This window comes from Poecilia reticulata, chromosome 6 (genome assembly GCF_904066995.2).
Source record: "Poecilia reticulata chromosome 6, P_reticulata-male-v2, whole genome shotgun sequence".
In the NCBI taxonomy this organism is placed as follows: Eukaryota; Metazoa; Chordata; class Actinopteri; order Cyprinodontiformes; family Poeciliidae; genus Poecilia; species Poecilia reticulata.
The window spans coordinates 16,837,525-16,865,090 of record NC_088835.1 but is presented as its reverse complement, the minus strand read 5'-3'; the positions used below and the strand labels follow the sequence as shown (position 1 = coordinate 16,865,090).

At 39.8% G+C, this 27,566-nt stretch overlaps 1 protein-coding gene across 4 annotated transcripts in view; it reads left to right on the top strand.

The window, feature by feature from the left end:
* Positions 1-15,933: 15,933 nt before the first annotated feature.
* Positions 15,934-27,566, top strand: part of brsk2a (BR serine/threonine kinase 2a) — a 189,050-nt gene continuing 177,417 nt past the window's right edge. The window contains exon 1 of one of the 4 annotated variants that reach the window (XM_081608049.1): positions 15,934-16,323. In XM_081608049.1, coding sequence (XP_081464175.1) covers positions 16,230-16,323 — 94 coding nt within the window. In that variant the 5' untranslated portion in view covers positions 15,934-16,229. The remainder of the gene's footprint in view (positions 16,324-27,566) is intronic. The other 3 variants (XM_017305357.2, XM_017305358.2, XM_017305359.2) reach the window with 3 other exon arrangements.

The window sequence follows — 27,566 nt, the reverse complement described above, 5'->3', positions numbered from 1 at the left end:
TATTAGCCACCCACAGGCAGATTAACCAGAGCAATAATACACCAATCAACAGCAATTACACACTGATAAGCCCAGGGAGATCTCTACAGGATTCTGCATTTGGATGATGATTGGAAGCATTTTAGTACAGCAAAAAAAAAAAAAAAAAAAAGAAAAGATGTGTGTTTGTGTATGCGTTTACATGTGTCACACAAGTACATTCAATTAGGCCTAGGTTTGTGCCAAAGTCTTAATCTTCTCATAATGCAGGCTATCATGCTCTGAAGTGAGATGAGTTGAGATATTTAGAAGGAAAACTTTTGAGTTGAGTGTAAACATGATTGCGACGGCTGTGAGCCAGATTAACAAAATCTGGTATAAGACCAATTTCCCGTCATTACAGCACATAAAAAAAAAAATTGCATGAAGTCTTGGCGTTTGCTACATCGTTGCACATCAAACCTAAAACAGCCAACTGGCATTCCTACTGAGCAGCTACATGATAATGAAAACGAGGGGAATCATAGTTTTCCCGCCTGCAGGCATTCACACACCAGCCAAGTGTGATTTCAAGAACAGCTGTATGAATTTACCCTCTCCCCTCCCATGTTGCTTTTGCATCCACAAAGTCTTGTGTACATGGATGAATGCACAAATGAGCGTAGACAATACAAAAAAAACAAAAAAAAAAAACAGTACACCGGATCCAGCAGCTTCTTCTGAGATGCTGGAGCAGAAAGAGGGTTCACGAACTGATTGGGCTACTTTTATTTTTGTCATTTCCCCAGTGAAACTAGTACAACTTTATTTTTGATGAAATCATTTGGCTCTTTAAATAGCGTTGTTGTTGAGTGGAGGACAAAATATAAAAAAAAAACAAAAACCAAAAAAAAAAAACGAGAACTGTGTTAATAGCCATAATGACCAGATGCAAATTTCTGACCACCTATCCCTGCCTGGAGATACAGTATCTCACCCCATGTCGTCCAAACATTAATCCTGCAGCAGAAAATGAAACCCAAATTCAGCACTTCAATTGGCCACAAAATTAAACACCTTTTCTCTCCCAGCTCTAATTACTTTAGAGGATTTATGTCCCTAACATGGTTATTTGTTTAAGGGCAGTGCAGGCTCATGTATATTGCATTGCTGTATGTCGCCTCGCCATTTCTTTTCCCCATGTCAGTAGAGGAGCAACCAGAGGCTTCTGTCTCCCAGCCCAGTGACCTTAACGCCAGTGATTGATATGGGAGGAGCGTTGTGGGCCGTGAACGCATCGTCTGCACGTTGCACATGTGCGTGTCGGTGTGCCGACCTGTGCCCATGGATGTGTGTGTATGAAAGGGTAAGGTTAATTGAAGTTGTTAGAGTGAAAATTATTCCCTCAGGGGACGTAGCAGGTGGAGACAGCGTGTGGGGTGCAGCAACGGGTGTAGGAAAAGAGAGAGAGTGAGATAAGGGAGGAGCGAGGACGGCGAAGCGTACAGCGAAGGGTGCAAGGTTGATCTACGGGATTGTTTCTGCCGTCCTGTAGCTTAGAGGCAGCGATACACGAGGGCAAAAAGACAAAATGGTTCATGCAAAGGTCACATGTGTCTGTCTGACCCGCTATGTGATCCCCTAAGATCTTCCATCTTTTGTCTTTAATCTCCTCGTCTCTCTCTTTTTTTTTTTCCTCTGTTAAATATGAACAAACTGGGTTTTTCTTAAAAAGTTTACACAGCAGAACTAAACTAAATCCACACATTCCCTCCTCTTACTGTCTACCTCATCACCTTCCTATCTCTGGTTCTGTCTGTCCCGTAGCCTGCTGTGGTCTCTCTTCTCTGCTCCCGTGCTGGCCTTCATTTCACAGATGACAGGTTGGCTGACTGTAATCCAACAGATGCCGGGGCGGGGAGGCCTGACCAACTGTTTTAACTCCAATCAGCTTTTATTGCTCTCCAGAGGAACCTCATACAACCCCCTGCCAGCCTGACATTTCAGAGAGGAGCGGAGGCTACAGAAGGATAAAAGAACCTAGAGTGTATACATACATATATGTAACTCTATGAATGGGTGTGTGTGGATGTGCGTCTGTGTGCGTGTGTGTGGTTTAAGGTAGGGGGGAGATGGAGAAAAAGGGTGACAGTCAATTCTTGCTGTGCCTGGTGTGGAGCCGAGCCGCTGGCTTCAATCAACTGAGACACATGTTATTTTGTGTGTGTGTGTGTGTGCGTGTGTGTGTGTGTCTGTGTGAGGCAGAGAGAGTCCGTTGTCAGCAGGGATGGAGATGTCGCTAGTAATTCATCTGCCAGTGCTGCCCGCTCCCAACAGCTTGAGCCACCCCTGCCCGGTCCACGTCTGTCGCCTCCCTCCTCTTCTCCATCCATCTCACTCGCTGCTCCCCACCTCTATCCACGACCCTCAACCTCACGCCATCCCTCCCACTGAGACAGAGACAAAGAGCACTAAGAGTGACCATGCACAAGCGCAATTTTGAAGCTGTAGTCGTTACTGTAAACGTTCTCCAAGTGGTCTCCAGCCTTTTGTTACGTTTGGGGCATTTTTGTGTTGGAGATTTTCCCCTAAAAGTCAAACTGTGAAGGTAGGTTAGCTTTCATAAAGCTCATTAATTTCAGTAAATCTAATCAAAAAGGGAAAGACACTTATATTCGCATCGAGTGGTATTTTTAAGTTTTATTTACATTCATTTTGATAACTACGGCTTTCGACTATATGTCAACTTAAAATTGTTCGTTTTATAGTGAGCCAAGCATGCTGACTTGACAGATGTTCTGCTGACTATCTTTGAAACTGTTCAAAAGAAGTGTAAACCACAAAGGTAATTGCCAAACATGCTGGCTGTTCACAGGATGCTGTACGCAAGCATAGTAATTGAAAGTTGAGTGGAAGAAAAAAGGGCACACAAGAACAATGTTAGCCTTGTCACCAGTTAGTGCTTCAAGGACCTCCACACACAGACATTCTCTGGACAAAGCCAACAACTGCTGCATATCTTGTGATAAGCTACTCTTCAACCTTTTTATAAAATGCAAATTCTCTTAAAAAAAATCCACTACTATGCAAAATTCACTTTTTGCATGTTTTAGTATTAACATATGTATTTCTCCTGCTTATAGAAAAAGTAAAAAAAATAAAAAAAATAAAAAAAAATACACCCAGAATAAGTAAATGCTCTGCTGGTGCCTACAAAATGATCTGTTTCCAAATTGTTGAGTCACAATTTATTTATTTATTCATTTTACCTAGTAACCCAAGGCCAAGCCCAGCCCCTCACCTGGCAACCCAAGTTGAGCTCCACCCTGCTGCTTAATGACTGCTGGAAATTGAAAATACTTTGCTGTCGGCTGCAATACAGAGCATGTGTCCATTCATTTTCTCCCGGTCACATAGAAAAGAGTTGCATGGCTCCATTTTATTTTTGCTTGCGATGTTGCCAAAGAAAGTTGTAGTTCGCACAAATCATTTTAGGAAAGAGTCATGTGAGAACTAGCAACACGCGGCAGGATTTACCAAAAGACTTGGACTGAAGGAAGGTTCTGTTACTGTTCATCACAAATATGCAGATGATGACGATGTAAGTACATAATTATATCTTGTGCGTTTTTCGGCATGACCATGATTTGTTTGTCAGTTAGCATAAGCTAACGCTGAACGATAGCCTCTGCTAGTCCTGTGTCTGACGTCACATTACTCACAATGTCAGCGCATTTACTGTCGGAACTGAAAGTAGTCTGCATTGAGACTACTTTCAGTGTTTGTGAAAACACGCCCGACACTCGCACGGTACCGACATTGTCAGATTTCTTTCTTTCTTTCTTTCCTTTTTTCTTTCTTTCTTTCTTTCTTTGCTTGTTGAGAGAAGTAAGAAAAAAAAAACTTCCACAATGTAGGCCTATATTAAGCTCATTTGCATAATCGTGACGTAGCCCTTGAACTGTGCATTTTTTTTAATAGACTCAAAACTGTTAGAACTGATTGGGTGAAATCTCAATATCAGAATAATTGTGTGCATTAAATGTAATGACCATATTTTGTGTAGCCCACAGATCTATCCTATGTCTTGTTCAAGGAAGCATAATAGTGAACCTGTACATTTTAATTTCAAAACTTTTATTTAAAAAAATGAATTGGATTCAACTTGCTGTTGAGGAAAAGCAAAAACTCATTCTTCACGAATCCGACTGCAAATATGAACGTTTTTAGACATTTACTTTCCATGTGAAGTTCGTTGCTGTTTGGGGCTCACCACTGGCCTGGTCTGCCTTAGCAGTAGCTTACTTTGCCTTTGCCTTAGGCTACCTATGGAAGATGACTAAACAGTGTGCTGTCCTGTTGGTTAAAGGGAGGTGCACAAACTATTAATAGCTGCTATATTAATATCTGTGCCACATTTGTTAACACTTTCTCTTAACTTGTGTTCAACGTATATATAAATTCAAGACAGGATTTTAAAACCATTTTACAGTGTGTGATTTTTGCTGGTGCTGCAACATCAAATACATCTATTGAAAGGCTTTTTAGCACATCGTTACTAAAGAAGCTGTGAGTTGTTTGATAAATTCTACTTCTTATTCCTTGATGCCCTGCTGATGCAGTTGGTGGGGGTGATGAGCACAGTTTTTCACAACAGGAAGTTTTCTGGAAAGAATCTCAGCTAAGTTTATGGATGGGTTTCCTAGCTCATTAGATGCATTTATCTAGGTGCTCTGATTCTATCCCATTGTCAACAAACTTGTAAGTTTGATTAATTAGAGACCCCAAAAATAACCCTAGGTATGAATGTACAGTAAATGTTTGTGTGTCATAACCTTGAAGATGAGCTGGAACCTTGTCAAGGGTGCACCTCACCTCGCCTCTCGTGACATATAGGAAATGATTTTCTGCTGCATGCACAGACAGTAGATGGATGAATTTCTTAAGTTTGTGTAGAATTTGACATCTTCAGCTCAGCAGGCAATTAAGATCAATTATAATAATCACCTTTTTTTTTTTTTTTTTTTACTGCTGATGCCATAAAACAGCATGAACAGGATTGTTATTCGGCCCTTACTAACACCTAACTTGCAAATCTTCAAAAATGTGCTTGTTTACACAAAGAGAAAATACATTTTACAGCCATTTTTGTTTTGTAATAATTATTAAACAATCTATACAAAAAGATAAGGAAGTTTACTGTTTCTTGTATATTTTGTATATTTCATGTTTTTTTTTTTACAATGTTTGACTATAACATTCAGGTGTCATGGAAAATTTAAAGCTGATCATCTCATAATCCTTATATTCTATCTTCAGCTAACATAATGCAACTTGCTGTGTAAAAGTTTGAGGTTTAAAACAAATAGATTGGTGCTAAACCTGGCAGAGCAGAATGGAAATCGCTGCCAACATCATTACATTGTGACGCTGCTGGGGAATAAGTTGTAGCACCACTGTAGTCAGCAGGCTGCTCATCAGAAACCAGCACCAGCTGCCTTTTCCTGAAGCTGTTTTCCTAGATGGGTCCTGGGAAACATTTTGAATCAGCTCTCAACATTCTTCTTCTCTACTTTCCTGTTCATTCTTTGGTTAACATTTTTGTGATACTTGCAAATTCTGCCGTTTTTCTTTTAATATCTTTGGACTAATTCTTCTCCAATTATCTACTTTAAAGTAATCTTAAAATATTACATTTATTGTAGTAAAAAAAAAAAAAAAAGCACTTCACTGTCTCATGCATTACCCCACTTCTTTGATATGTGCGTTGCTGGTAATTATTCCTCAAAAATAGGACAGAAAACTCATGGGGGACCATGAAGGGAGTTGACTGTGGAAAGGTTAGTGGTTGCGCTTGGGGAGTGATGAATAATCAGGTGTCACGCCACCACAATGTACATGATACATGATGTAGTTTATGTGTTCGCTTTAAATAAGCCCATTAGATCATGTAGCTGGCACATATGCTGTAATCAGGTTTTAAAAGCAGTGGTGACATTGCCAGGAGCAGATTCCAAATTGGCAGGAGACGAAAGCTTGTTCCAGTGTGTAACTGAGTCCTTTTCAAGGATACAACGGCAACGTACAACAGGGAAAAGGTCACCTGTGCAACCAGTTCTAAAACAAATGCACAAAATGAAGTCAATTCTGCATAACAAGTGAAAAGTATTCATACCCATTTCACTTTTTGCTTTTTGTTTCGTTACAGCCACACGCCTCGGTGTATTTTGTTGGGAATTTATTTGATAAACCAACACAAAATGGTTGATAGTTGTGAACTGGAAGAATAATGATGCATAGTTCTCTAGAATTATTTGAATTAAAAATCCCAAAAGTTATGTTCTTAACACTTAATGAGTCCACATCATGTGGCGCCACCTTTTGGCGCAATTACATCTGCAACCTACCTGCTCTACCTGCTGCACATCAATAAAATGACATTTTGCCCAGTCTTTTTTCCAAAAGATGCTAGGCTCATTAGAACTGGATGCAGGGCGTCCATTTCAAATCTTACCACTGACTCTTAATCGGATTTAGTTCTGAACATTGACTGGGCCATCCTAGCACATTAATCTGCTTGAAACCCCCCATTGAATCCCTGGCTGTGTATTTAGGGTGGATGTCTAACTGGAACCTTTATCTAAAGCAGGGGTCTCCAACTCCAGTTCTAGAGAGCCACTGCCCTTCAACTTTTAGGAACATCCTGACTCCAACGCAGCTGATTCAGTTGACTGAATCCCCAGCATGCCATCGAGTTTGGCAGAGGCCTGGTAACGAGCCAGGTATGTTGGGGCAGGGAGAGTCTAAATGCCCCAGGTCAGTAGCTATCGACCCTGGAGACCCTGGTCTAGGTTTTGCAGCATCAAACAGGTTGATCAGGAACATCAGATTAATGGGAGAAGGTTACAAATGTAAAACATATGTTGTTGGGTTTTTTTTTCCAATTAACATTTATTAAAGACATTGATAATTTCCATAATATTTCCATATGTTCATCACATAAAATCTTCATTAAATACATTGAAGCCTGTGGTTGAAAACTATACGCCGTAAATGTCAAGGGGTCTGAACAATCGGTAAATACCCTTTTAAGATTCTTTCAAATGAAGAAATGGCACATTTGTGGAAGCGTAAGCAGAATCATGTAATGAACACCTGGTGATTATTGCTAATCACAGCAGCCTTTATCGCTGATTTCTCTAATAAACCCTGGCGCGCTCACAGCGAAGGGATTGTTATATTCTCGATGTCCATATGTGTTGTGTTTCTCTAAGCTCAAACTTGATAATGAGTGAACAGGCCAATAGGGACTGTGCATGCTGACTGAGTGATCAGTGAATTTATCACGGCTAAATGCAGTTGTTTTAGTCCTTCGCTCTACGCTCCCATTAAATGTCCATGTGATTAGTGAGGCGCTCACAGCAAACCTAATTATCCAGTGCCACAGCCAAACCCTTTACATGATTACCAACAGTGTGCTCCTTATACTGCAATTAAGGTTCTTCGTAATTGCAAAAAGGCTATGATTAAAGAGGAAATGCTTGATTTGAATGAGTGTGTATGTGCGTATTGTGGATGTAGAAGAATCTTGGTGGATGCGTCTGTGGATATTAAGCAATAAACATGTTTTGTGTTTTTATCAGCACTAATTCATAGCACCTTTGTGAATCCTCTTCCAGCATTAGCCGTAATAGAATCCAAGTTATTGGATTTCCACTGGTGTTCTTGAGCATGTTTTGCTGTTGCCGGGGTTTTTCGACACTTAAAAGCTGCAGCGCGCAGAGGAGAAACAGAAGCAAACTGGGTCAGATGACTGTGGTTGGGATTTCACAGTGAGGAGTTGTGTGATGCAAGAAACTCTGAAGCTAGATTTCTTTTTCTTTTTTTTCCTGGCATTGCCCTGATGTTCTGTCTGACAAGACTGAATGATAGTTCATGTCTTAAATATGAGAGAGAATTTACCGTTTTTATGAATGTCGTGAAAGGGTGAAAGAAGTCCCTGTTGGCAGTTTTTAGGAGTGTGAGAATGTGGTTTTCACCAGTCAGCAGGGGGCAGTGCAGCTGCAGAGGAGTGTCCCTGCAGCTGCGTGTGCCAGTGTGCACTCCCTGTGCATGGGAGTGGGGGGGGGGGGAGGCTTACTCCCTGCAGTGAATTTTTCTTCCACAGCCTCACTTATGGGCATGTCAGTGTACAGCTACCATTCAGTAGTGACATTTAAAATGAACACCAGCTGGCCCACTGATCATGCTACATGAACACGGTGGGCGAAGTCCACTTTTGTGTCTTGATGATAGTTTGTTCCAGCACTTACACATTAACATGCATGTGGCATGATGAGAGAGTGAGTGTCCCATTTTTCAAACATCCTCTAAAACGTATATGAGTTCATAAGCTTCTTTATAAATGTTTCAGTTAAAGTTTTCATGTGTTATTCCTTTCTGTTTTACCTTTTTCAGCGGTATCTGTTGACACTACGTAGGTTTGGTTACCCTTCACCTTTTATCCTACCTGAAGCTCAGCAGGAAAACCTGTATTTACTCCTGCATTATCCTGCACATCACGGATGAACATGATAGCGTACATAGTGTTATGGCCTGAGGGAAAGGGTTTTTGTGAGGAAACAAAAATCCTGAAATATTGTCTACCCTGCATTCTTACCTCGTGGCCCCTACAAGATGTTGTGGTTTACAATAAAAGGGCATCTTATCTATGTCACAACGGCATACTGTGACTGCGTAGGTCGTGGTGCTCTGCTACATTTTCTGTTACATCTTAGAGTGAAAGCACATCTTTTGTTTTAGTTTCTCAAAACCTTTGCTTTCTGATGTTGTAAATCTGAAAAAGCCAACAAGTAGTAATATCCTGATTTGCACATTTTTCTTGTACTAGTACAACATACCAAAGTATAGCTAACGTATGAACTAACCGATTTAAGTCGAAAAGGAAATGGCATGGAAACAGTTTCACCTTCTTTTGATAAAATATGCCAGCAAAAAAAAAAAAAAAACACGCACGCACACACAATGCAGAATTGTAAGTAAGTTACCTTATGACAAAAAGTTTGTTGGTAATAGTTAACATTTGTGTTACCTGAGGATGATTTCTTAAAAGTAAGTAAGTGTAAAACGATAAATGTTTTGAACGACTGTTCATATAAATTAATCTACAATACCTGTACAAGCCTTCTTCAGAAGCAGTGGTGCTTATTTGTTGAACTGAAAATATTTCCAAACATTTGCAGCTCTCTTCTTTGCAATAGAATAAAAGTATAGCAGCCTGCTTCCAGTCAGCTAACTAGTCATCTGATGTGGTGCAAAGGGTGAAGCTGCAAAACTTTGCATAGAGTAGAAAAATAATTTCACTCTACCATTTTTTTTTTCTCTAGCATCTAAATAAAGGGAGATGATTAAGTCACATGTATGGTACGGCAGAATGTTTTCGCATATTTGAAACCGCAAATCCCCCTGAAACAAACGCTCGCTCCCATTTCATTCGTTCTCCCTTATGCTGCTCTCTTGTATTTGTAAATATTAGCAGATGAACACCGATAGTCTCCTCTGTATATCGATGACAAGCTAATTTGTCAAACACTGGGGCTGCCCAGTTCAGCCAGCAGCTTCCAGCAAGCCGCTTGCCAGCAATAACCCATTTGTACAAGTCTGAAGGGCTTTGAGTTCACCTGTGGTGGATGTTGCTGTATGTGTAACATTTGCTGCAGCTCAGGAAAAGGGGGAAAAAAATGCAATACTACAAGATGAATGGTTTATGTGCAGAAATGTAATGTAAGAATGTGTTTGTGACTCTTTGTTGAACTGGTTAGGCTGTGAAATAAAGCTCTACATCCCTTGGCAGTGGTTAAGCTCATAATTTTGTGCCACTCACCAAATACAAGCAAAAAAACCAAAACACACACAAATACTAAAAAAAACCCCAGAGTAAATAAGTGCAGATTTCATTATTAAGAGTCAAAAAAATTGCGTATAGAGAGCCTGTCTTGACAACAGGATGTAGGATAAAAATTCTCAAAAACCTGAACATCATGCCCCAATCTAAAGAAATGCAAGAACAGGAGAAACAAAGTCAGTGACACCTGTCAGTTTGAAAATTATATAAAAAAATTATAATTTCTAAGGGCTTGGGACTTTAATCCATTGCATTCAAGGGTATCACTGTCAAATGGGGAGAAACTTGGAACAGCCTATCAAAACATTATTCCATATCAGTAACTCATCCAGGAGCTCACAGAAGAACATAGAACAATATCTAAAGCCCTGCTGGCCTCGTTTGCCTCTGTGGAGGTCAATGTTCATGATTCAACAGGACAAACATGTAATTTATGAGAGTTTCTTGGTAAAAAACACAAAAAAAACATTGCTGACCAAACAGAACACAGAGCCACATCTTACATATGTCAAAAGCATCTCGATGATCCAGAAATACTCTGTAGGCTGACTAGACAAAAGTGGAACTTTTTGGAAAGTGTCGATCCTGTCGTATTATGATGTTAAGCTAGCACAGCATTTCAGCAAAAGGACACCGTACAGACAGTCAAAAACAATGCTGGTGGTGTGATGGGCTACGTCTGCTATGCTGCTACTGGATCTGGATGACTTCTCATAAATTTTGCTCTATAGCTGAAAATTGTGATGAAAAATCTCTCTTTTTAAGAGCTGAGGTCGACATTATAGCCAGAGGTCCTCGGAGCGGCTCATAAAAGCAAAGTTAAGGCTTAGATGTGGCTTTATCAAAGTCAGGATAGGAACTTTAGTGAGCCCTTTATGCTGAAGTCCTTCCAGTTCTGGTTGAATTGAAACAATTTTGGAAAAATGACTGGGGTAAAATTCCTTTACCAAACGTTACTAATATTTTGGTGAAAATATTTTTCTCTCATGGGGCCAGGTGAGTTTTTCTTCTTAATTAAAGAAAACCATCATTTAAAAACTGGACTTTATGTTTACTTTGTTTGTTATTGTTATTGATTAATGATCTGAAATACTAATGACAGGAAAAGGGACGTATGAAATGTGAAAATACATTTTTTCGCAGCAGTGTTTGGTGACGTAAACCTCACTGTGTCAACATCTTCCTCTGTTTTTTTTTTTTTTTTTTCCCCCTTTGGTGAGCATCTTTTTTATTTCTTTGTTTCAAGCAAACACAGAAAGGTGAAATGATCTGAAATGCAAACAATTACTCATTGTATAGACCGCTCACAGATGAAATCCCTTTTCAATATTTACACAATGTTTTTCTTGCAAAATTGTTGAATCTGATAGGTTGGTAGAAAAATCTGAGTATTCATTTGCCTTCCACTGTCGCTGACACTGCACTGCTCACTAAGATACAATTGCTTGGTAATTTCTACCCTGCTTAATATTTAATAAACGTCCAGAAGACAAAAGGCATTTTTGTATTTTACTCCTGCTTAAATTTAGCAGTTTTATATCCACATTGGTAAACAAGCATAAATACATATTTAAAAAGCAAATCCGTGCATACAGCTTAGTCTTCCCATTCATTTGCTTAGGAGGCGGCTGTAGGATGTAGGAGGCCACGGAGCAGAGGAGACGGATTGATGAGAAGCGGTTTGGGGTAACAGAGAAGGTGATTAAAAGCTCAGGCTGCAGATGTTTCTGGAACACTTCAAAGTGTAACACCTGCCAGCGACAGTGCTGAGCGTGATGCATTATTGAGATGGTGCCCACCTGGCACCTGGCTCTGACATCACACGCCCTGTCCACCTGGCTCGGCGGCATGCACAGGAGTGGCATTTTGGGTCACACTTTACAGGAAGCTGGCTCTCGGTGCGATGAAGGGCATCTGGGGGATACGGCGCACATTCCTAGGGCAGACCTCAAAGGCACTAAACTGGGGCATATAAACTTGGTGTCACGCAAAAAAGTGAAGAGTGTGAGGGGAAAAGCTTTGCTAGATGGGAACATGTTCTTGCGTGCATGCATCATTTATAAAACAAATGGAGTTTTAATTTTTTATTTGCATTGTGTATGCTTGTTTCAGTTAAATATAGACAGATTATATAGGGGAAGAATCGTGAAGATTAAGTGTAATGAGCGCACAAACCAAATTGGGAAAATTTTGGATTGTATCTCGTTTCTTTATTTAAACTCTGAAATCTTCAAAATTATTCAGAAAATATTTATATTGTTTTGTCTTTTTAGCCTAGCATAAAAAAAGTCATATTTTATGCATGAAGAGGTCAGCAAGTAGTTATTTACATGACGTACAAACAGGATGCATTGTAAAATATGACAAAGAAAAACAGAAAACAAAATATGGGCTAAACCTGGGAAACAGAGAGATGTGTAAGAACAAAGGAAAAGCTAAGGACTGAGGAAAATAATAAAAGAAGAATTAAAAAGAATAATAATTTATGTTGAATAATTGCCATAAATGCTAATTAACCACAGCAAAACAACAATTTACCAATAAGTGTGAATGGTAAAATAATCCAAAATCTGTACTAATTCTAACTGAAAATGCAATAAAACTACAAATAAAATTATGTCAAAATTAAATTAGGAATTGATAGTTATTTACTAAAAATGAATTAAAGGCAAGCAAAAGAGATAAATTCTTTGTTTGCTTTTTAAAATGTCAATGGCCCTCAAGGTCTTCAGGAAGCTGTTCCACACGCAAGAGCCGAAATGGGAAAGGTTTGTCTTTTTGTGATTCTTTCTTCTTTATTTGAGCATTATACAAAGACTTTACAAAAGACTGATCCAGATCTAACCTGGATTGCTTGTACAACAAAAGTAAATCTGATAAGTATGTGGAACGCAGATCAAGGAAGATTTTGAAAGTCATTTGAGGCACTCTTTTCAAATGACTTTTAAAAGTCAATTCAGTTCTAAAATGAACAGACTTCAAAAGTAGAGCGAACTCTCGTACGCTCTTTGTCAGTATTTGACTTTTGCGGTACGGTACTTTCTTTTTAGGAAAAGGAGAAAAGAAAGTGTAGGTGTAAAAATGTTCTTCCTGTGTAAAAAGTGCATGTTGAAGTCTCCACTGGGCTGAGAAAGAAACAGTCAAACTTTAGTGTTGTGTTTTAGTTGATAAAATATACTTTTGTAACGTTTTTAATGTGAGATCAGAAAGTCAGAATAAACTGCAACACTTACGATCAAATGCAACACAGAGATTTCTAATTTGCTCTGAAAAGTTCATTCTGAGTTTTATTTTTTACTGTCATTTTATTTTTCTGAAGGTCATTTCACATTATTAAAACTTTTAATACAACTGAATGAAAACAATGGCCAAACTCTAGGGATGTTTTTATTAACTTTTTCTTAAAGATCTTTTTACACACTTAAAATTTGACGTAGAAAGTTTATTTAGCCTGGCACATATGTGATTCTTAAATTATTGACATTCTCCCTCCTTTTAAGCACACGTAGCAAAATATGAACTTATTCCTGTTAAAAGTGCAGTATGTAACTTTTATAAAGAATATATACTGCTCAAAAAAATAAAGGGAACACTTAAACAACACAATATAACTCCAAGTAAATCAAACTTCTGTGAAATCAAACTGTCCACTTAGGAAGCAACACTGATTGACAACGGGGACCCTCGTCGGGTCAATCAGTGTTGCTTCCTAAGTGGACAGTTTGATTTCACAGAAGTTTGATTTACTTGGAGTTATATTGTGTTGTTTAAGTGTTCCCTTTATTTTTTTGAGCAGTGTATAATTTTTTACATATTTGTTAAAACTAACAGAATGTTATGAGACAGATAATCTGTGAAAAGATTGATCTCCTCCACCTCCTCCGTGAGCTACTACTGCTGTCTGAAGAAACCAAAAACAACAGACTAGAACCAGGAGGAAGGTCTTAGCGCTGTCGATCGATGTTGCTCAATGTGCAAATGGTGGAGAAACAACGTACTGTTACAGAAAAACTTTATCCGCCGTCATCGGCGCTCATGCTAGCTAGTCTGAACATTTTTTTTCACAAATTATCTGTCTCATACTGTACAGTCACAACATAGCAAGTATGTAAAAGTATATTTTTCATAAAAGTTGCATACTGCAGCTTTAAGTACAAGAACATAGAGAAAGTTTAAAAGCAGCACAATTCTAAAGAGAAATGCAAACACAAAACCACTGATCAAGATCAACACTTAAAAAAGACTGACTCCGATATGAAAGAATACACACACACACACACGTTTGTATATATGTATGTCTTACTCTTTTGTTTCTACATATTTCTCTGTTTAATATTTCAGCAGCCCCCTTCAATGCGAATATTTTAGAGGTCACTTAGTGTGCTTGTGTGTGTGCATGCGTGCGTGTTTCTCCTGCACGTGTCCCCCTGACACCTGTACTCTCTCAGGGTGTGAGGAACAGACAGAGGCCAGAGCTGCAGTCACAGGTCTCAGACCAGTGGGGTGTGAAATGAATAGCAGAGCCAACATACTCTGCCCCTGCTGCACACACTTGAAATCACCGCAAGGCCATGTTTGTGGGCCCTGCGAGAGTGAGGGGAATAAAGGGTAGCGCAGAGGAAGGACACGGGAAAGAGGAAAGAGGAGGGATGAGAAACTGTCATGCACTGTGGTTTTCCAGCAGCATTAAAACCACCCTCAGTAAATGGAGCTTGTGTAAATATTCATGAAGGCTGGAACACTTTCTTGTGCACGGTGCTGTTTGGAGTAATTGTCGTTTTGTTTCTGTGATGCACTTTAGTTCAAGACCTTAGAGCCGCATAGCTGAAGAACACTACCCACAGCAAACATAGCCCTAAGAGCTGCAGGCTCGCTGTGCTTCAGTTACTGTTGGCACTATTTATTCATCCAGACATTTTCACCTCCAAACATTTGTCTAAAATCACCTCCCACGCTAAAGTATCTAATTATGCCTATTCATCATCAACTTTAAATGATCCCTAACATTAATTCCTAACATTTTTGCTCCAACCCAAATTAACATTGCGCTAGGATGCTTAAAACTAAGGGCTGAGAAATGCGATAATAAGTTTAACAATCACCTTAAACCTGTTTTTATTTTGAGCATGGAAAAACGCCTCATTTTGCAGCCCTTTTAAAGCCCTGGATTATCTACCTTAAAATGCAGATGTGACGTGAACTGTAGAAACTTAACGTGAAAAGTATAATGATGAACATTTTCTATCCAGCAAACAGAAGTGGCTAAATACATCAGCACCGAGTCAAGAGGACTTTGGGGCAGAACAACAAAGAGAATGCAGAGTATGTGGCAGCAAGAGCTCCATTAAAGGGTTTGACAAAGGAAATGCTTTTAAAGATAGAAGTAGTAATGTCAATGTCAAATAAAAGCAAAAAGAGAGTACAAAAAATAATGGCAGACATGCATTAATGAGTGGCTCAATTCGGGAATGAGGTACATTTAAACAATGCAGCTCTGGGACAGGTGTACTTTTTATAGAAAAACAAAAGAAGTACAGAAAATCAACGGTGGCCAAAGCTTTATCAATGTCAATGACACTGTTCAGAAACGACACAGCTATCAGGGATTCACTTCTAAAATAAACAGCATGTTGGTGTCAGGTTATTGAGTCGCGCCGAAATGATAAAAGAAAAAAAAGAGATAATTGTTTGGAACTTAAAAATATTATGAAATGTTTTCTATAATAATTTCGATAAAAGTTAAAACCTGTTTTTGTAGCGTTCACGTGTCTTGTGTTTTAGATTAGTCCCTTCTCCTCGCTAGCATGCTATCCACAAAGTTGAACCAAAAAGAGCTAATGGTCTCTGGTCAACGCTTTTACAGAAGTACCTATTATCGGACATTAATTACATTAAACTTTTAACAATCACAAGTTGTAGCTGTCACGCGAAAAGAAACAACTGTTCTGAGGCAAAGGAACTGGTCAGCGGAGACGGTTTCTCCTCTTCGATTGGCTGAACCCACTGCTGATCATTCACGGCCGCTCGGCAGCACCTCCCACAGACGCACAGCGGCAGCGCTGCTTTTCTTTTTTCTTTTTCTTTTTTTTTTTTTAAACCCCCACAATGATATTCAAGGCACTTGCGACTCGCCTGCGACTGTAGAGAGGGGGGAAAGCACCCAGAAAAAGAGAGAACCTCACCTCCTCAAACAACGAGTGAGGTAGGGGGACCAGGAGGCAGAAGAAGCGAGAGGAAGAGAAGAGAAGAGGCTGTGGAGTTAAAAAAGAGAGGCAGCGGCGGCGGCGGCGGCGGCTCAAGAGCTCCAGCGAGGAGTGTCTAATTGCGTGCGCTTTATTAGAAAGTGTCTAATTTGAAGAGATTCGACATGTCATCGTCCGGGAAAGACAACAGCGGTGCCCAGCACGCCAATTACGTGGGACCTTATCGTTTGGAGAAGACGCTCGGGAAAGGACAGACAGGTTAGTTGGGACAGCTTGCTGTCCGCATCCTCCTCCTCCTTCTCCTCCCCCCTCCAGTTCCCCTCTTTAATTGCACAATTTGTTTTCAACCCGCTCCGCTGGCGAGTTGAAATTTGGTGTGCGCAGGTGAGAGGTAACTAAATGCTTTAGTTACGAAACACCTGCCCAGTCCTGCCCGTGTGACACTGGTGCGCTTTGTCATTTTCAGCGGTGATCTGACATGATAATTGTTCACGCAGTAGGATGAGGGAGGATTTGTGTCTGATGTCGCTTTTCATGGGTTTTCCTCGTTTGTGCGTTGGCGTTGGATCGAATCTGCGTGCGGAACAGCGTCAAACAACAGACATGATGACAGTGCGATGGGCAGTGAAAATCAACTTTTTTTTATTTTTTTTTTATGTGTGTGTGTTTGTTATCTGGGACGGCTCCTCCTGCTTGTTTGCGCACCCTTTGAGTGTTCTGTGATTGGAGCACAACGCCGTTAATCCCGATTTGCCTGATACATTGATCTATTCTTAGTCCGCAGGCACACAAGGAGAGCGAGAAAGAGAGGGCAGGCGTTTCTCCTACAGGCAGCGACTGCAATTCGGAGTCAGAACATCCCACCTCGACACAACACGAGCTTCTTGCAGAGCCACACTAATCTATATTCATACATCCCTCATGGGGATGTAAGTGTGGGCTTCCCGAATGAGAAGCGCGTGCTTTCTGTCAAACCTGGACAGCAGTGACGGTGCAATTTTTCTGAAGTTGCATATAGCACATGTGCTGTGCAGTCAGAGGATGCCCTGGGAACAGGAGCCGGTGATGTTTCATGCTCTCCTGAGGAGATGCTTGTGTGTTTCAGTGCAGCCCCGGCGTTCTTGCGACTGGACAGCAAGAACGCCGTGGGCTCAAATAGCAGAGCCACGTGAAAGGAGAGGCAGGTACAGCCCTGCTTGTGTGTGTGTGTGTGTGTGTGTGTGTGTGTGTAGGCAGAAAATAGCAGGACTGATTGCAGCTCTCTCTCTCAAAGCTCTTCAGCCTTTAAAATGAGGGGAGAGAGTTGGACTTTTCCCTCTCCTCTGCGTCTATCTATGGGTAGATTTTCCTCCCATCTGTTGTCTAAAATGGCTACAATAGGCGTTACTTTCCCCAGCTCAGTCCAGCTGGTCACGCTGAGTTGCCATGTGTGTAAATGTTTTTTTTTTTTTTTTGTGTGTGCACTCCTAAACAGTATGCTTTCTTCCAAATATTCTCCTGGTCTCTTAATTCACCTGGCCACCAACTTGCTGTTTAGCAATGGGTCTCATCTACACTGTGGCCTTGTGGTTCTGTGTATATTTGCTGTTATAAATATTGCCATAGACATGCTCCCCCCCCCCAACATGACAATAAAATCACTGTATTTTAATAGCCTTCAACATATCTCGGCTCAGTAGAGCAAGTTTGATATGCAGTGGAATCAGATATGCAGCATTAATCAAAACCTCTAGAGAATATTCCTTATGCCTTGTTGAACCAATGCCATCAAAAATGAACTAGTTTTAAACGCAAAGGAGGACTGAGCTAATATAACATTTAGTTTTATTTCTGCTTGTTTGTATTAACGTCAAGTAATAGTGAAAATAGCTTTATAGGCAGTAGAAGTAATAGTTTCTGTTTTGTTTTAAAAAAATCTAATTATTTTAGATCTGGTTATACTTTTTCAAATAAAAAAAGTTAATAAAGCAAAAACACTGGTTATGATACGTTTCAGGCTGTATTGAAGTTGCTTTTTGTTTTTTCTGTTTCAATAAATGCAACCCCCTCAATTTTATTTTGCTTGCAGGAGGAGCTTTTACTCAGACTCGTCTTGCTTTCTCATTGCCCACTGCAGCCTCCCTAATGGGTGTTTGTGCTAGTATCGAGCTGGTATCGTCTGCTTGGTACAGACGTTTAATTATGTGGTGTCACTGAGATCATCGTTTCTGTTCACGGGAGAGCCGAGGCCAACTCTGATGGATTTTTCATGCTCACTTCAGACGTCAGTTCCATGTGGGTGTAAGAATGCAAGCTACAGGTCAGCTAGACATGTTTGACTTCAACATATTAAGAGTTTCAGGGACACACGGTAAAATTCACTTTCAAGTGGAACACATTTGACCGAGCTTTTCGGTAACATTTTTCCATTTCTCCTTTGAACCAATAGAAAACACAGCATTATCTAAGTCTGCTTGTGCTATGTTGGGGAAAAAAATGATTTGGCCAATGGTATCCGAGTCTTTCTTCTTTCTTTCTGCTGTGGTTTTACCCATGCCAAATGTATTCAGATTAATGATGGTGTGTAACATCCATTTGCCTGTTAACCATTTGTTAATCTGTCAGATCTTTTTCCCAGGCCTCTGTGAAAAGGGTTGGCCTGGCAACTATGAGTGCCCAATGGGCCTGGCTCGGTTGTGACTGGCAGCAGGGACTGTCCAGTGAGCTAAATCCCCTTGTGAGGGTTCCCAGGCCAGGGTTGGCTTGCGTTGACACAGGAGGGAAAGCGGAAGACGTCTTCTTGATCTGGCTCTTCAACTCAGGAGTTGTGCAGGTCCTTTTTTCATTAAGTGATTAGAGCATGTCCTGAGTCACACACACTGCCACCATGGCGGTTCTGATTTGGATCCTGATCTAATCCCCCTACACAGCTAAAATCCGCACAGCTCTCTCTCTCACAACGTTCACGTGGCGCAAAGGTTGCATAGGCTGTCCTCTCCTAGCTTAGCACATTAGTAGTTCTTTGTCACTACATACAACAGCGGATATTTACTATTGTTTCATTACTAATAAGTTCTTGCTGAATTCCAGGATCTTCTCTCAAATGCTTGTCCTGCTGGTTTGAGCAAGTATTTTTTTAAAGGGGAGACCACCATTACCCTTTAGTTTTCTGCAGAGTGTTTGTATGACTCCTCCTTTGTCAGGTGTGCATTCAGCCCTGAAAAGGTCTGCAGATATGGAGTGTCTGCATGGCTGCCTGCTGATTGGCGCTTAAGCTATAGAAGAATAAGGCCCGTGTTTCTGTGGTTGATTGGTAGAACCTGATCAATACTGCGTTTCCATTTGATGGACGTTGTGAAGGTTTTCTATTGTATATGGCAAACATCAAAACATATTGCCTACTGACATTCAAAGCGAACGGGGATGTTATCTTGACATGTGCTGCCGACCTAAACATTTTATTGACCTATCTGACCCAATTCATTTAAGCTTTCATTGAACTCTGTGGTGCTCACCTCAAATTGAGAAGACATTTGGTAGTCAATAAAGTAATCTGTGTAATTGTTTTGATAAATACATTTTTAAAGCCCAGGATTTAATAATTGCTTAGTTTTGTTAGTTGAGCTGGTACGACATGTAGGTATGAGTACGTAATAGAACAATTTCATGTTGGGGATTTATTTATTATGTAACTTTGACCTGTTTTTTTGTCCTTTGTGTCAGACTACTCTTAAAGACCACCTAAGACCTTGAACTTGTAAAATTAGGCTTTAGGAATTTTTTTCCAAATGTCCCAGAAAAATAAGTGAGAAGATCTAATGGCATTGTTGTATAAAAACCTTATCAGTTCTTGCTAAATTTTATGAATCTGTGAGTTTGTGTAAAAGCTGACTAATCAGGGTTATTTTGGTGAAGGGCATGAAATGGTTATTATGAAGTGGGTGGTCATAATTTAAAGATCTATTGGTATAGTACAAGATTAAATTTGACTCTTATATTGATATTGATAAACCAATATTTTTGGGTTCCTGAGCACAAGATGAGCCCAAATTGTAGCAATGCTCTTGGGGAAATTTTTGTTTAAGAACAAGGCAGAATTGAATAGATAATAGATTATATATTGCTAATTTTTGTGCGGCTTATTAATCTATAAAAAAAAAAAAATTTCATTTGAGAAAATAAAAAAAATCTCAAAATTTGCAATATGCTGATGGTGGAGTGTTGGAGCAGGAACTTCCTAAAAAGATGGAGGCCAATTTCAAGGCATCAACTTGTGAAGTCAAATTTCTTAAGTTATTTTTGAAAAATACTGAATTTTTAGAATGATTGAAGGCAACATAGATACTTGATTATGCTTTGAAAGGGCAACGTGTGCCTGGAAAATGCTGTTGACTGGCTGAGAGGTGGGGTTGGATTAGGGGGATCATTTTATACTTTTCATGAAGGTTTTGATAGTAAAGTCATTTCAAGTTTTCCGTTTATTTGACAAAAAGCTGTTTGTGACATTGTTTTGATCTTTTTGTCTCTTAAGCACTCCCTGTTGGGGTCTGAGGACTTTTTGTTTGGGGGTTCTCTGGTACAAGGCTCTTAAACCAGTATCCTGCTGTTCTTACTGTCTTCATGTCAGAAGAAAGACTTGCCAAGTAGTAACTCTTTATGTGGACTTCACTGGACTCTTTGCAGCTTTGGGGTATGCTCGTGCATTTTTTTTTTTTTTGTATAATGGTGTAGAAAAACCTCTGACTTGACCTTACTTGGCCTATTTCATTAATGCAAACAAGTGAATGCATTCATTTTGATTCTGGATATCTGGTAAATTGTGCAGCATTTGTACAACTGTTACAGCAGTACAGTAGGTTTAGGTCAATTGCTGTTCTCAAAGATTTCCTCTCAGTTGCAAGAAATTCTCACTCGGCACAGGGTATTCCGCATGAAGACGAGGGAGAAGGAAGCGTTTAGTTTATGCTGTCAATAAAACGTTACTCGGCAAATCTACAGTGAAGTATTGCGTTTCAGTCAGACATGAGTTGTGGCTGTGCTCATGCTCTCGTTGACCCGTACCTTTTGTACTGTTTAAGATAATTGTGAAGCAGGTGAAAAGTTGCTACTTTAACTTGGGGTTGGAGGAGGAGTGGAGAACTAAAGATCTGCAATGATGGGCCTGTGTTGTTCGTGGGCTTGTTCAAACATTCAGGTCAGAGAAGCCCTGACCCAGAGGCTGTTCCATGTTGCTCCCAGCTGGGTTGCTCACTGTGTTAGCAGTCTGGATCAGAGCTGCAGAGCAGGAAGCCAAGCCAGCATGGTCTCAGCTGTTACACTGTCTGGTTAGAGCCAGAGCTCGACTCCCTCAGCCCTGAAATGCATCCTAAATGGTGGGATGCTGGTGTGCCTGTGTGTTGGCTACATATGCTGTCTATTTCTTCAGTGTTTTGAGCGCTGCATAACAGGATCTACAACATTAAACTCCCCTTTTGGGATTATTTTTGAACAGAATTTTTATTTAAACTTTTATTAACAACTCTTGTGTGTGAAGCATAGACGTTGTGCACACAGTTATTGTCATTTTCAGGGGTGGCTGGTCATGGCCAAAGTATACTTTGTCTAAATCAAATCTGGATTCTTGTGTCAAATGTTGCTGTTTGGGACTTCTGCTGAAGGTTATGTAAGCAGGCTCGTCTCCCTCATCCTCCGTGCTCCGTCTCTCTTTCTCAGTCCCGTTTCCTCTGGCCAGTTCAGATTCATACAGGAATTCAGTCATGTGGTAAATCAGACAAGACCTCGGTGGAATTGCATCGATTGGAGGAATGTATGTAGCCAATGATTTTCAGAGATTAATGATGAGGAAAGAGGTGGAGAATGGGGGAGGAGCGAGGCGGGGCAAAGGGAGGGAAATGGAGTGGGAACAGAGGCGAGAAAAGCCTTGAAGTCCGAGAGGATGAAGTGGTCCTGAACATTCTGACTCTGGAGATTATTAATTAAGGAAACATATTGATCATCATCTTCGTGACTCTCTGCTTCTCCCTGATTTTTCATCTTTATATTGGGTGGGTGGGGGAGGGAGCTCAATCTTTAGATGGGAGGTCAGTGAATAGAAACACCTCAGTGGGTGATCATGGATGTGTGTTTAGGGGTTTTTGTGTGTCTTTTTTATTTTTATTTTTTATTTTTGGACAGACTCCATCACTTCCTATTTGATTCTTAACCTAGCCCAGCGCAGCCAGTGTGTTTTCTGCAATGTTATGTAGCATGGAGAACAAGGTTAGGACATCAGAGTGCTATGGTCTATTTCTCCCATGTCATAGTGAAACACGCCACACTCGCACACTCCACTTCGTCCATTTTGCCATCTGTCAAGGTTCCCACTTCTGTTTGGCACCTTATTTCTGTAATGCGATTTATTTTTCTTGCGTTACTTAGAATTTCACACAACTTGTTTTCTAGAGTGGAAAGAAGGGAATGCAAGAAGAAAAACACAATTTTGCTTTTCATGCTGCTGCAAATTCTCATCATGGTTAAGTGAATGTATTTTAGCTGTTGCTTCACAGTTTTTATTTATTTATTTTTCTTGTTTATTGCTGACAGCTATTCAGATAGCTGTCAGCAATAAGACATATAGCATAGAGTATTAAATGTCTGTTGCATGTACACAGCAGTAGGCTTAATCAGACGGTCTCTCTCTCCTCTTTCACCCAGTTGAGATTAACCCTTGCTTAGGCACTTGTCTGGCTCAGACTGTGAGAATGCTGGGTTGGTTGCCAAGATTGGTTGCCTGGTTGTCATGGTTTCCCTGCTTCTTGATGGTTCCCAGTCTTCCCTCCTGAAGGAAGAAAGGAGGTACTCCCTCCTGCTCTCACTACTGTCAAATCACGGCGTCTCTATCTGTGGCTCAATTTATGTCCACTATTCAGATTTTTGTCTGAAGGGTGGACATTCAAGGTTGCTTCGTAGCAGTCTTGGGCGCCTAAAGTTTTTCATTAATTCAGATTGCAGAATTTATGTACTTGATTTATTATAATAATAGACGATCATATGAGTGTAATTGTTTTCACATGCACGCTGCATGTGTACACATGCCTATGGCGGCTGTGTGTACTCAGACATACGGTGGTGGATCAGACCGGCTTGCCCTGCTCTGTGCTCTGTGTTGTGTTCCCATTTAAATCTGGGAGATTAGCACATGTGGAGAGCCTCAGAGTTAGTTGCCATCAGCTCAGCTAGCCTTGGCAGGCTTTCCTCGGAAATGGGGAGGCATGAGGGGCGGGGGTTCTTTATGAGTCTCCCCACCACTCCAGCGCTGCCTGTGCCTCTGAACTGTACCTTATCCTTCATCAGATATGTGAGTGGGCCGGTGACCTTGACTTTGGTGCAGTTTTCTGCTATTTCTTATTCATGCACGTCACATGGGCGTCTTTGTCATTTGCTGGGGATTAATAAAAAAAATGGTCCAATATTGTAAGGCTCAGCCTCTAATTTTGAATACTTTTAGAAATATAATCTTTTTTTTAAATTTTACTAGAGCGACTTCTTTACAACTGTGGGTGATGAGCCTATGTAAAGGCTATCTCATGGCCAGAGTCTATTTGCATATTGTCTTTATATTATCAGTGTATTGCTACATCCCCAAGTAAAAATAATATGGTCCTAAGGCATTCAATATTCACATACACCTGTAAAACAAAAATGATCTAGCTGTTTTTATTTAAAACAAAAAGACAGCAATTATTCCTGGCACTGCTAAAATTCAGCTTAATAACTACTGATGTCATATTTTCACATTTGATTATTTTTCTTTTTCTTTTTTTTAGGTTTCTAAACCATTAAATATTTTTTTCTTCTTAGAGCCAACTATAAGAAGCAGAGTTTCTCTGCTTCTTAGTTTAAAAACCCTGGTTGTTTAAAACATTGGTCTACCTTGATGCCAAAAATGGGCCCATGACCATACAGAATATTGGGTTTGAGCTTTTTTTTTTTTTTTCCAAAAAACTAAGAACCTTGTTAAATTTAAGCTGAGAGACTCTATCAGTCAAGATTTGATCTGTGTTTTTCTGAATATGGTTGTCTTAATGCCACCATGTGAAAATATTTATTTCTTTTCACAATACTAAACCTCAAAATGTTGTTAAATCTTTATTTACTAGAGATGTCCAGTTTCAGTTTGACCTATTAAAGAAACTTTTGACCAGTTGACCAAATGCGGCCCAGCTTTTTGAAAAAAACTGTGACCGCTTTTCAACTTACTAATGGCAGAAAGGTTTAAATCAGATGCAATTTGAGAGCTACTTTATTTCTCTCTTCAAAGTAAGCATTTCAAACACTGATACTGAATGGTGTCAAATCTAAAGTATTCACCTTTATATCTGGTAAAAAATAAATGTACACAGCTGATTTTATTTTTTATTTTTTACCAGATGAAATCATGCTGGTTTGGCAAGAAATATTGTGAAATTTTCACATCACCCTGAGTTGCTAATCACTTTCCAGCTCATTGACATTAAGGTGTTTGATGCCTAGTTATTAATACAAGCTTATTAGCTTAGCCTACTACCTTCTGGTGGCACAATACATTATTTCTCCACTATATATCTATGGGGAGTTCAGCTCTCTATAAACAAGGTTCAAGAGTGAGAGATCCTCCAAAGTGCCAGTGTTTTTAAGCTCGATCTGCTGTGTGTATAAGCTGTAATTAGCTAAGGCGCCACTATTATTAAATCTTTTTGAGCTGGGTTACACCTGACTCCTTCATGCATAATTTATTCATTATTTTTAACATTCTGCATACCAAACTGGATGCTTTTGTGCTTTACAGGTTATTAATTCAATTAAAAAACTTTTTAGGTCATGTTGGTATTTGAGACCGTACGTCTGAATGTTAAGTCAGTTGAGTTATGACGCTTGTGTATATATGGGTGAATATGCATATGGAATAACTCCTAAATTGCATGAACCAGTGAACCAGCAACTCCCTTTGGGCTGTTTTCCCGGAAAACATACATTAATGAAATTGTGTGAGCTCATTTAATGAGTACAGCGCATGACAGATGGCTGGGACTAGGTAATTGTGATGCTTTCAAAGTTTTCAATGGCAACGACTTGTCTTGGCTCTTCTGGTGGATAAAAAATAAATAAACATTGCCCTTTGCGTGAAACACCGCAGAAATTGGGCTTGTGTGTCTTTCAGAGAATTTGCTATCTCTTCTTCACAAACCTGAAACGTGAACTGGGTGATCCTCTCTGACTGATAAACTTGCCTATAATAAAGCCAGTGTTCAGCATGTTGGTCAGCTGGTCTTATTATATTGCACATTTGAAAATTGGGGAGTATTTTGGTTTTCGTAGAGTAACGGTGAAATGTTTATTTTTCAGTTTTTATAAGTAATTGGGAGCTTATATTGAAAGACCACCACAGACAACCTAGAAAATAGCTGATGAAGCAGCAGAGTGGCAAATACAAATAAATGTCTTCTGCCACTTGATCAGAAAAAGGGTAAGTGCTTTGAGCATGCTGCCAAGTCATGTCCACGTATTGTGATAAGTGGAAATGACATTTTGATTCTGAGTCCAGAGTGCTTTTTTATTTATTTATTTTTTTTAAATGCATCAAGCAAAATCTCCTATTTGGATTTTTATTCAACTTTGGCTGAGAGTCCACCAACCAGCTCTTAACTTTCTCCCTGTGCGCTGATGTCACTGGAAACTATTAAATACTTTGCAATGGGGAAATGAACATTTTTGTTTTCTGCTAAATAGCCCAAACACTTTTGACCTACTAGATGTAGTATTTGACTATTGGATATCAGAGTCTGTAATGAAGGCTTAGAGAACTGGGAATAATTTATCAGTTCATTAACTCTGTGGCTTTTACCAATATAGCAATATAATTTTTTTGTTTAATTTTGTAAAGCATCAGAAATTGCTGAAGTAAGGAATGCTCTAATTTTCTTTTTTTCCCTCGCAGGATTATTTTTTTCAAAATGCACTTTTGGGTGCTTTGCTTTGTGCGTGTGGCTGAGTGTCGGGGTTTAAGTCTGTGCTGCATGTTGTTAAACAGGCTCTCTGTAGAAACAAAAGGCTGTATTTGAGAGCTGCACCTCTTGAGACACAGGCAAACGGCGAAAAAAGAAACAGAGTGAGGGGGGACAACCGCACCTAAGAAGTGTCTCTGAGGGAAGACAAATAAGTCACAGAAGTAAGGCATCTCTCAGGGTCATTGCCTGCTATTACTATTAATCAAAGCCAGCATACCCAGCTATGTTGATTCACAGTTACACATTATGCACATACTGACACACACACACTCACACACAGACGTGAATGTGCTGTCTGTGTCTGACTGCTGTGGAGCTCATACATCGCCACTGGAGGAGATTCAGCCATGGCAGGAAGAATTGCTCCAGGCAGCTCTGCAAGCTTGACACACACTCATACACGCACTGACACATAATTCCTCATGCCTTGCGGGACATTAGGAAAGATAGTCAAACCTTACCTGTCATTAACGGTACATTGTGAGTTTTTTTTTTAATTACCTTTAATTCTGTATAAGTTACATGCATTGGTAAACTTTGTCTTGTCAGTGCTTCTATACGAGTGGCAATATCAGCACAGTGACCTGTTTTTATGAGGTATGGATTGTACTGTGGCCCATTTCTGAACATGTTATTTTGGTTGGTCAGCTGTCTGCTCCCACTGCTGTTTTGACGCATTATAATTATCGTGAGCTTAAATTAGTACTCGTCCATTTGGCTATGCATCTACGCAGATCTGTGAAGCACTACATGAGTCATGAATTACGGTGATCATTATGGCTTTCAGTCTGTGTGACATGTTTGACTGTCTGCTTTGCTGGAGTTACAGTAGCAGGTTCGCTGCTTTATCAACGGGTCTAACGAATCCAGTACTTTCAACTCATGAGAGAAGATGATAGATCCTTGCCCTGGATCTTCGTCAGGGCAAACAGTGTTTGCATATTGTTGCATGAGATCTAGCTCATACTGCTCATATTTTTTTTTACATGTCAAAAAATCAATTTTTTTTTTTAGATTATCTAGTTATCAAATTACGTATGTTAGTGTTAAAGACATGAAAGTGCTAAGCTTGTATGATATCATATATTCCACCATAATTGAAATGCAAGGTATGCAGTAGTAGTGTGATGGGACTCTATTTTAGATGTTGAACTTGAGATCATGCATGTTTCAAGTTCATTTCCATGGCTCATAACTTGGAATTGCTTGACCAGATGTTGGGGTTAGCGTTTCCCGATGGAGAAACTCTGAAGGAAAATATTGTAATTTCAGTCTCTTTAGATCTCATGCTATAATAGCTTTTTTGTCCCCTTTCTAATAGTTTTTTTTACTTGTCCCGTCCTCTAATATATTTAAGTTGTACCACTTTGCAAAACCCATATTGAAACATGACTGCAACAGCATTTAATTAATATTTTTTTCAGTGAATGAATGAAATTGATGAAATAACTTCCTTTCTATAAACAATTTAAACTGATTACTGTAGGTGTTAATGGA